General features: G+C 43.7%; 1 protein-coding gene across 1 annotated transcript; it reads left to right on the top strand.

Annotated features, from left to right (window-relative positions):
* Nucleotides 1-5,194: 5,194 nt before the first annotated feature.
* Nucleotides 5,195-7,157, top strand: LOC124671937. Its single transcript, XM_047208253.1, has 5 exons — nt 5,195-5,287; nt 5,394-5,777; nt 5,916-6,130; nt 6,221-6,841; nt 6,960-7,157. The coding sequence occupies exons 1-5, from the start codon at nt 5,269-5,271 to the stop codon at nt 7,155-7,157; spliced, it is 1,437 nt and encodes a 478-aa protein (XP_047064209.1). The 5' UTR covers nt 5,195-5,268.
* Nucleotides 7,158-10,251: the final 3,094 nt, after the last annotated feature.

Below are 10,251 nucleotides of genomic sequence, written 5' to 3'. Positions count from 1 at the left end.
GCGTTCTTCTTCGTTGCCGCCGGTAAATTGGTCGGATTTGGGGCTGATGTATGGTACACCGTGGTAGATGGCTTCGGAGGATGTGCACATGGCGGATTTGGACGCGACGACCACCGATTGGTCGTCGTCGGATTCCGGCGATTCGGATATCGAGGAGCTGCTCAACGACGATGAGATGGAGATGATGCTGCTCCTGTTCGGATTGAAGCAAACGGAGGACCGCATGAAGCTGCTGGATCAGCGGAAAGGATCCGTGATGGGGCGTATGTGCATTCCGCGGAACCGCGCGCTCGGCCACGAGCAGCTGATGCAAGATTATTTCGCCGAGGTACCGACCTATCCTCCCCGCCTCTTCCGTAGACGGTACCGAATGCGTAGGACTTTGTTCGAGAAAATCGTCAAAGATTGCGAGGCAAATTGCGATTATTTCAAGCAAAAAAGAAATGCTGCCCAAGTCATGGGATTTAGCCCATACCAAAAAATTTCTGCCGCCATGAGGGTTATTGCCTACGGTATACCGAACAGATTATACCGATGAGTACCTTCGCATTGGTGTGCAAACAACCACGGATTGCGTGCGTATGTTTGCCAAGATGGTGATCAAGTTGTATGGAGAGATGTATCTCCGGGCTCCAAATGAGGATGATACAAAAAGGCTCATGGAGATCAATGAAAAGAGGGGTGGCCGGGGATGCTTGGTAGTTTGGATTGCATGCATTGGACATGGAAAAATTGTCCAAAAGCATGGCATGGCATGTATTGTGGCAAAAGCCGTGATGCTACCATTGTTCTTGAAGCTGTGGCCTCTCAAGACTTATGGATTTGGCATGCTTTTTTTGAATTGCCGGGGACACTCAACGACATCAACATCTTGAATAGATCCCCTTTGTTTGCAAGACTAGTTAAGGGTGATGCTCCACCTTGTAACTACAAAGTTATGAACAATGAGTACACCATGGGGTACTATCTCACAGATGGTATTTACCCTAACTATGCAACCCTTGTCAAGTCCATAAAAGAGAAAAAGGACAGGCCTTTGACAAGAAAGGAAGCTTGCTTCACCGGAAATCAAGAGGCATGCCGCAAGGATATTGAGAGAGCTTTTGGTGTCCTTCAAGCAAGGTTTGCAATTGTCGTGGTCCTGCTAGGTTTTGGGACAAGGAAACTCTTGTTGATGTCATGACATGTTGTGTGATTCTTCACAACATGATCATTGAAGATGAAAGAGGTTTAAACTTGCCATGTTTCTATGACAATGTTGGCACCCGAGTGCAGCCCGAGAGGAACCCCGATCGGCTTGAAGCTTTTCTTGCAGCTCATCGAGGCATTGAAAATGCCGAGACTCATCACCAGCTCACCCAAGATCTGATTGATCACCATTGGCGCTTGCATGGCCAATGAGTTTTTACATTCATTTCCCATTGTTGTATGTGTGGAACATTCATTTTCTATTTGTTGTATGTGTGAAACATTTGTTATTTGTTTAATTCTTCCATTAGAACATTTGTTGACATTTCCGACAAACATTATTGTAATAATTAAGACGATTATTGTGTGATGTAAAACATTTATTTTATGTGAATGGTGTGTTGGTTCTAATATGCAATTTGTCAAAAAACCCTGCTTTGAGGGTCGAAAACTCGACGAGCAGCAGATCCGTTTCCACCCCGTAAAACAGAATATTCTGTTTTACGGGGTGGGAAACGGGGTCTGCTAGCTCGTCCGAGTTTTCGGCCGGTGAAAACCGGATACAGGGCCCTCTACTCGCGTTTTACGGGGCGAAAAAATACGGGGCCTGTTAGACATGCTCTTATACAGGTGCGGGGTGATGATTTTTCGCAGGGACGGGAACGATTTCTCCTTCGCCAGGCGACGGAAGCAAGGGTTTGACGCGGGACGGCGCGAGCGCCGCCGCGGAAGGCCGGAGAGATTGGCAAGCTCCGGTTGAGTGGCGCAAGCACGGGGAGCCGGGGAGGGCTACGGCATCGCAGCCGCCCATCGTGATTCCGCTGGCTCCTCGCCTACTGCGCCGCCGCCACCAGCGACATTGAACCAGCGCAACCCTGCAAGGACAACATACTTGTGCACATTGTCCAGGCCCTACCGTCTACGGAGCTGCCCCTCCTCCTCGTAGACAAGACACAAGAGCCTCATTCTCGAGCGGCATGACGCGACGGCCTCGTCGTCCTCCGCCGCTGCGTCCGGAGTAGCTAGAGCAGATACACCGGGGATGCTATCCACCTAAGTTTCACTACGATTCAGCCTGCCTCTGCACTCTGCAGGTAATTGATGTTGTCAGTAGAAGAAAAAAAATCCAAACCTGGTGTTGTGTGTCTGTGTGTAGATAATGGAATTATACTGAATCTAGGTATTCACGAAACACCAATGTTCAGTAGTGATTGCCTTCAGATATGCAGTCTGCAAAAATAGTGGCAAATCCTTTGTAATGAGCATTGGTTTTGCCAATGGAATTTATATCTGCAACAGGTTTTCTGTAGTTTTTCAGAAAGATCAGTTCGTTTTCTTCAAATGCGCCTGCAATTATATGGGCCTGTAACTTCAGCCCCCGTCAGGCTCAAGTATGTTATCTTTCCTCTGGCTTTTCTTGAAAACGAGAGCTAGAGAAATCTGGAGCACTCTAGAACCAGCTAAAAACTCCATGTGCCTGATCCTCCAGATTGAGGACGGCCAAATGATTGAACTTGTTCAAAGCTCCTAATGAACTTTCGTATTTTGTCCTATTTCAGGTTTTTAGTGAGGAATTAGTCCAAGTTTTTACTGGTTAACTTGCTACAGCTGCAACATATTTTGCTTTTACTGAATCATCATGTTACTAAGATTCAGAAGCAAAATGAGGGAATATTTTTACATGATGACTGCATGGAGTTTCCAATGAGTAATTCTTTGGCAATTAACATGCCCGCAGAGATAGTTCCTGAGATAATGTACCGATGCACTTCAATGTTTTCCATTGTAAAATCTGCTCGCCGCTGTTCATTCTCGCAGTCCCAGGAGCAAAACAAAGTTGATGTTAAGCTCGGCAGCGGCTTAAACACATCTCATTCTCATCCAGTCTTGAAGGATCAGCGCAATTTGCAGACTCGAAGTCTTACTAGCTGACTGGAAGTCTTGAAGGATCAAAACAAAGTTAGATCAGCTGACTGAACAATACGGAGACTCGAAGTCTTACCAAGATGAGGGATGATCCATTCTCTCCAGTGCGGAGACATGTCTGGCATGAATTCGCCTCCTGCCAAGCTGCAAAGCCTCAACATAGCCAAGTAAAAGGTTTGGTGACAAAATCTGAATGTGGAACAGTTGCGTAACTCACGAGACTGCTTATTTGGATTAATTTTAGTAGCTGTTCTCCACCAAAACGAGACCCAGGAGAAGGTGGGAACGAGTTCGCCGCCTAGTTTGGGCGCGAGAGGGAGTCAGCTCCACCTCCCACTCCTTGCACGCCGCGACTCCAGTTCCGCCAGACGAGGCATCCCATGGAGCAGAGCACGAGCACACGGTCTAGAGAGTAGAGACTGCTCCGGAATGCTGAGCACCGGTTCTCCTGGATCAGATAGCGGTGGAAATTTCTTATTTCTGACGAAGTGTAACTGTTAGGAGATGTCATTACGCTATTTAGTTCAGTGATTATATAAAACTGAAACCGCTCATGATCAATACTACTAACAAACAGAGTTGACCGACCAGCAATACCAAATGTAGTTGGAAGCGGAAATATGATATACTGTGCTACCCCGAGTTCATTTTTTCTGTAATTAGTTAAAGATTCAGTTCAAGAAACAAGCGCAATCAAATCGGTGAAGAGATTACTGTTAATTAAATGGACAGTAAAATAAAGTATATGACCCATCCATCCATCCATCCAAAAATTTGTGCACCTAGGAGTACCAAATGCTGGTATGGCCTATCGTTATGGCAGTATGGTGTGAGAGGCAATGAGGGGGAGAAGTTGAGATGGACATGTTCAGTTCCATCTGCAGTTCTTCCCTGCTGACTGCTCACATCAAAGATATCGTGTGGTGATATCAGGTTGTGAATCAAGTACGTAAGAAAATACGTAGCACAGTCATCTCCAAAAGCAAGTATTTCGCTGGCCGGCACCATCAGTGCTAGTTTCCTGCGAGTTTGCGACCGCACCAGATTCTCTACCTTGCCATAGACAAGTTAGAGGTGAACAGTACATGCAACTTGTGCTCATTTTCTACCGTTAGATTCAGATCTGATGGCTCGAAACAAGCGCTACAGTAGTAACGAACAGTACCATAGACAGTGAATGTTACTGTAGCGCGTCCGTGCAGTCCTGCTTGTACAGTGTTCCAAATGATCTGGCCCCTTTAATTTTGATCCCACGGCTCCAACGACAAGTCAGAGAACTGTACCTTGGTGACTTGCTACAAGCAAGTTAGACAAGCTGCACCGGTTTGCGACACGTCCAACTAAATTACGCGCGCACACAAGCTCCAGGCCACCAAGGTCCGCGCCTCCCAAATCCCAACCCCAATTCCGTCGTGCCGGCCAGGGAACACCACAGAAGAAAACAGCATGAAAGGGAAAAAACCATCATACAATTAATACAGTAGTACTAGTCAAACATGCGTGTAATCCAAATCTTACACAAGACAACTCCATAATCCGCAACAATTCGATCAAATATTTATACAACACACAAAAACTATTTATTTTCTCAACTCTTGCATTTGCGTGACATGATTGTTTCTCTTAAGGTCATGCAACTTCTGTAGGATAAGAATAATACAGATTTATCAACTCCTGCAATTTCTCTGTGCATGCCAGTCAAGCTGGGCAAACAATAGATCATGGAACTCTAAATAAAAATTACAATTATGTTGTTGAGCTTGAAAGCAGAACATAAATAATGATAGCACAAGATAAGGATAAAAACGAAACACTGATGTCGTATGTTTCAACGAGCATAGCATCCCAAGTACCCAGGCTTGGTTTCTTCCAGGTCATGCAAAAAACGCCTAACAAAATCAAAGGTGCTAATTGGGCTTTGAAACAAACCTTCATGGATATCCTTCTTTTGGGGGCCTAGATTTTGATCCGAAACATTCATCAACAAGCCCATTGTAGCCCGAACTCATAAATTGGAGGCCTACTAGCAGGTATTACATGTAGTCGGTAACGGAAGGCGAGTCCGGGAGGGAGTAGCATCCGCCGCAGCTGGCGGCGGCAGTTCATCGAGGGGGGTTATTATACGCGCCGCACCTTGATGCTCGCCGGAAGATTATGGAGGGTGGAGGAAACGGTAAGGGCGTTTAATCCCTCCTTCTTTTTCTTCCGCCCCCCTTTTCGTTTGTAAATTTGTCGACTTAACTGATTGGCTGTGGCCATGGAGTTGGATCTGGACATAGCTACTACGAGAAAGAAATTAGAGGATGAGGTGCTCGGCACTTGGCTATGGGACAAGGAGCTGGACTCCATCGTCAAGGAACAGCAAGAGCGAGACGAGGAAGGCAATTACGAATACTACGAACCGGACGGACCACACGAATTATACGACGATGAAGAAGAGGAGCTCCATTGCGGTTCAACGGGATACGGGTACATGTTCCGCTACGAGGACGGGAACCCTTTTTACGCCTCCGATAGGGAGGAGAGGTGGGAGAATCAGATGCAGTTTCCTCCTATGCCCACCGCCGAGAAATCACATCCATTGTGGAGAGTCTGGAAAGGCTCTCTTCGTGTCGAAGGCCCGTGTCAGCTCAATCCAAATCTGGTGTCTGCACAAAGCTTGTGTAAGTGGGCACACTAAAATTTTAATTATGAAATTTTCATTCTATGAATCCACATTAGCATATATGCTTACTTCATTTTGTAAAGTTCTTACATCACAATTTTCGATACTTAATGTTTCGTTTTCGTATTGGCTGCAGTGCCTCCATTGCCAATATGGGAAAACCGTTGGGTGGACAAAAAGGAGAACGAACCTTGTCGACGGGCTATCCAAGTGTTCAGTTTGAATTTATTGCCTCCTCATGATGACACGGTTGAGATCTATGGTATGTTTGCTTTCCGAGATGTACGAAACCATGGACTACGCAACTTTGTCTTTGAATACTCAAGGGACAAACCATGCAAGCTTAAGCCGGTGAGTGTACCTTTTCTTATTGTCTCATGCTCTTATTTTCTCTTTATTGAAGACCATACATGATATATATGAACTATATGAAATATACAGGGTGCTTCTAAGCTTCAACCTCTGCTTACACCGCATCAAGGCATCTATGCGGTTGGGCTTGTGCTAATTGAGTATCATTTACTAATTAAGGATGAAGAACGTGAAAACGATAAGGTATTAATAGACGGATATTCTGTCTATGCTCCATCATTCTATGCAGACTATGAAAGGCTCCATTGGCACATCAACACCGGCCACCATGGTAGCGTCAATCTGAGAATGGTCGCTATCCCAAAAGCGGTGTTGGCTGTGTTGGAGTGCGAGATACACCATCTTGGGGACAATTTGTTCGATTCACTTACAGTAACCGCGGTTTATCGTACCGTGCATGGGGGTGCTTTTCCAGTCTTCATTGGGAAGTTGAGTGTTCGCAAGCTGCCACCGGCCACAATTAGTGTGGATTACAGAAAGAATTTGACAATAGACTTATACACTCACAATAGTCACCTAGATGACGTTAATTCTCATCCCGATGGTGTTGTTGGTGACCACAATTCACCTGGTCGTTTTGATTATGATATTGAGGACATCATAACTGACACTTTGTGGTTTGAACCGCAAAAGAGCGGGAGTTGTACAAAAATTTCAAGTGATATGTACGGCCTTGTAATGTCGGTGAAGGTAACATGGTCTAGCTTGTGTGAGCCAAGTCACTAAGAATATATTTTCAAAATTGTTGTAATTTTAGAAGAGTTGTGGGAAGAACCTTTAGATCTCGTTCATTTGAATCCCACCCCAGCTGGGGGGTCAATCAGGGTCAGCCTGGCCGCTGGCCGGCCACTTCTCAGCTCGCTCTCAGCTACACACCAGCCAATCCCTTCTCAAACCGCTCCCGCTCAGCGCACCAGCATCCCTCGCCTGTAAGATCCTGCTTGTTGATTATTTTGAGGTCCTGCAGAATGAATGCATGCTAAAGAATCACCAGAGATACTTGTAATCACTAGCCCGTGAAAGTCTACTAGGAAACTTATGTGCTATAAAGCTTTGTGCGGAAAAATATGATTTCGCACGATCATTTTTGCGAGAATATAATGTGAATTTTGGTAGAGAATGAACTTCCTGTAGTTGTTCAATTTCTTGTCTAGTTTGAACATAATGCATGTCAGGCGTAGGCAGGGATGCAGCCAGGAATTAACCTCAAGGGGGCAGTATTAGTGTCGGGCATGGACAAACATCAGACATGGCTGTTTTTGGCAGGCTAACATTTTATGACAAAGCAGAAGTGAGATAGGAAAAATGGCGTATATATGGATGGCGTATACATGGGGATAAGAATGAGATCAATAGCAACTAATGGCACGAGGGCATCATGGTATAAATATGTTGGGAAAGGTATGCAAAAAGGGCTTAGAAGAAACAAACAATGAGTGCGAGACATACAAGTAATTTTCTTTCCTCTTTCTTTTTGATTACCCGCTTCGTTCGCTTACCAAATGAATTGCACTTGTAGAACAAATTACTAGAGAAAGCGAAACACAAAATTAGTGTATGTGGACCATGGACCAAATTTTTAGCTCTTGGTGAACAAAATATTGGACAGAATGGAACAAAAAATTACAAACCACATTTTTTAAAAAGTAAACGTGGAACACAAAATTTACCATCTGATGATAATGGAAGAAAATCTTACTTCTTCTGGAATGAACTTTTTAAGGTGGAACAACAAAATATTTACGAATTATTGAACAAATTACAGGTACACGTGGAAACAAAAAAAACTGACCATATATGAATTCAGGAGCAACACCATATGATGTTTTTGGAGTAACTCTTAAAGTGTCCTAGAACAATTCTTGAAGTGTCGTGGAACAATATTACCACTAATGGTCAGAGAAACAAAAGAATTACGAGTCCAAGTGGAACACAAAATTAGCGCCACCATGGAACAAAATTTTAGTTTACGGGGAAAAAATATTGGACAAAAAAGAACGGAACATTATCAATCGCGGAATGAGTTAAGAGTAAATGCCGAACACAAAATTTAGCGCTTGAGGACCAAGGAACAAACTTTTCCTTCTTGGGGAACAAACTGTTTGATAACGTGGAACAAAATAATTGCAAACCGTGGGTCAATTTATGAGTATAGGTCGAAACAAATATTATGACCATGGATGGAGACAAAGAAAAACAACATGTTAATGTTTTTGTAACAGCTCTTTAAGAGTCTCAGAATAATTCTTGAAGTATCGTGGAACAATTTATGACCACGAATGGAACAAAAAATCAAGATGTTTATTTGTTGGTGGAATAATTCTTGAAAATTTGATTAACAACAAATTCAGATAAGTGGAATAAAATGATCGCATAATATTTCATAGAGAAGCTTTGAACACATCATATCAAGTAAAAAAAGATCAGATGCTCGTGGAAAATAATAAGTAATAAGAAAAAATGAAACATAAAAAATTAATAAACTAGATCAAATCACAACTATTGACGAAAAAGAATATTTGACTAAAATGGAACTTCGGTGTCGTGGATCGAGGAACAAAAAGTTAGGGACAATGGAAAAAAATTGGGAATGTAAAAGGAACTAGCATAAGTCAAATAAATTTTGGCATCCATGAAAAGAATAATAAAAATGAAATCTGAGGAACACAAATATGAACATAATTTAGAACTCGTGTAACAAAGCACAAGTACAAAGAGAAAATTTCAAAAAGGCACCATAATTGTGGTTAAGGTTTCAAAAAGGCACTGTTTTAATTCTCTTTATGAAAAACTAGCCAGTATTCAGTAATAGTGTAACAAAAGACACTACTTGTTCACTTGATGCTCTCTTAACATGTTTCTGACCCGTGAGTTCTACAAACAGTCAACGGCGACACGCATTTGACTGTTTTCTTGTACTCTATATTATCTGTATTATGTATACATTGCATTGCTTAACATTTAAGTGATTAGGAAAAAATAATTTTGAGTGAAGAGGATTTCAATAGACCAGTGTTAGCATAAACTCCACGATCCCTCGCCCAAGCTTCAGATATAGCTGCATAGCACAGAACAATAGACAAAAATTTACAGAGACAAAAGGAGCCACAAAATTCAGACGAGAGCAGGGCAAAAATCTAGAACCTGTCAAGGATTGGTTCTTCGTGTTGCAGCCAGATCCACCAAACACGAACATTGTATCGAAATGCATCTGAACATTGCATCAGAACACGTCAATAAATACATCGCCCTCAGTTTTGACCTAGATCAAAAAATATGCACAAAGATCAGATAAAAAGAACCACAGACAAGCATCCTAGAAATAAATAAAACAGTCATCAATTCAGTTTATATCATGCGTGGAGCATCAACATATGCACAAACATCAGAAGAACACATATACACCTGCTGTTCTTGCTCACCTCCATCCAACAGCAGAGATGCAAAAAAATCGCCCAAACTACAGGCCAACAGTCAATGATGTGAGACGCTTTGGTTTGCTGTAAGTGCCTGCCTCCTTTTCACATGAAAGGAACGAACAGGGAATATAGAAAGGGAAAAGACGAGGTAAAGCTCACCGAAGGGGAGTGACCACACGGTTCTGAAGGACGGTGTCGAAGCGTGGCTGTCCCATGTGTCATGCCGGTTTGCTGCAGCCCCTCGCCGAGGATGGACTCCAAGCGCCTTCGTCCTAGATCCGCCTCCCTCGTTGTCGATCTCCACCGTTGGTGCCGATACTCTCGATGGCGACTTTCCACTCAAGAACAAGGAGGCAAGGAGCCAGAGAAGGAGGCGCCAACTTGTCTCCACCGGCACCAGTGACCGGCATGGCCCCTCCGCCACTGCCTCGTCTCCCACACCACCGCCCCTTCCTTCCGTACGCCGTCCTCTCTACTTCCGCCTCATTCCTCCCATCCCGCAGCCCGAGAGCGCAAGGAGACGGGAGCGCGGGCAAGGTGGCGGCTGTAAGGGTACATTGCTCATAAGTGTGTTTTTGGTAATTAATGGCAATCCTCTATGGACTAATATTTTCATTGTGTTTATATGAAGAAATATTCCATAGGTATTTCTTGAAGTCCATATGTTGGATTCAAGTGTGG

Source organism: Lolium rigidum, chromosome 7 (assembly GCF_022539505.1).
Source record: "Lolium rigidum isolate FL_2022 chromosome 7, APGP_CSIRO_Lrig_0.1, whole genome shotgun sequence".
Lineage (NCBI taxonomy): Eukaryota > Viridiplantae > Streptophyta > Magnoliopsida > Poales > Poaceae > Lolium > Lolium rigidum.
Note: the sequence above shows the minus strand (reverse complement) of the source record. Positions and strands in the feature narration are given on the sequence as shown.

Coding starts and splice junctions, on each gene's coding strand:
- LOC124671937 (XM_047208253.1), top strand. Junction 6,131..6,220: donor AACCATGCAAGCTTAAGCCG/GTGAGTGTACCT, acceptor TGAAATATACAG/GGTGCTTCTAAGCTTCAACC. Junction 6,842..6,959: donor GCCTTGTAATGTCGGTGAAG/GTAACATGGTCT, acceptor ATCCCACCCCAG/CTGGGGGGTCAATCAGGGTC.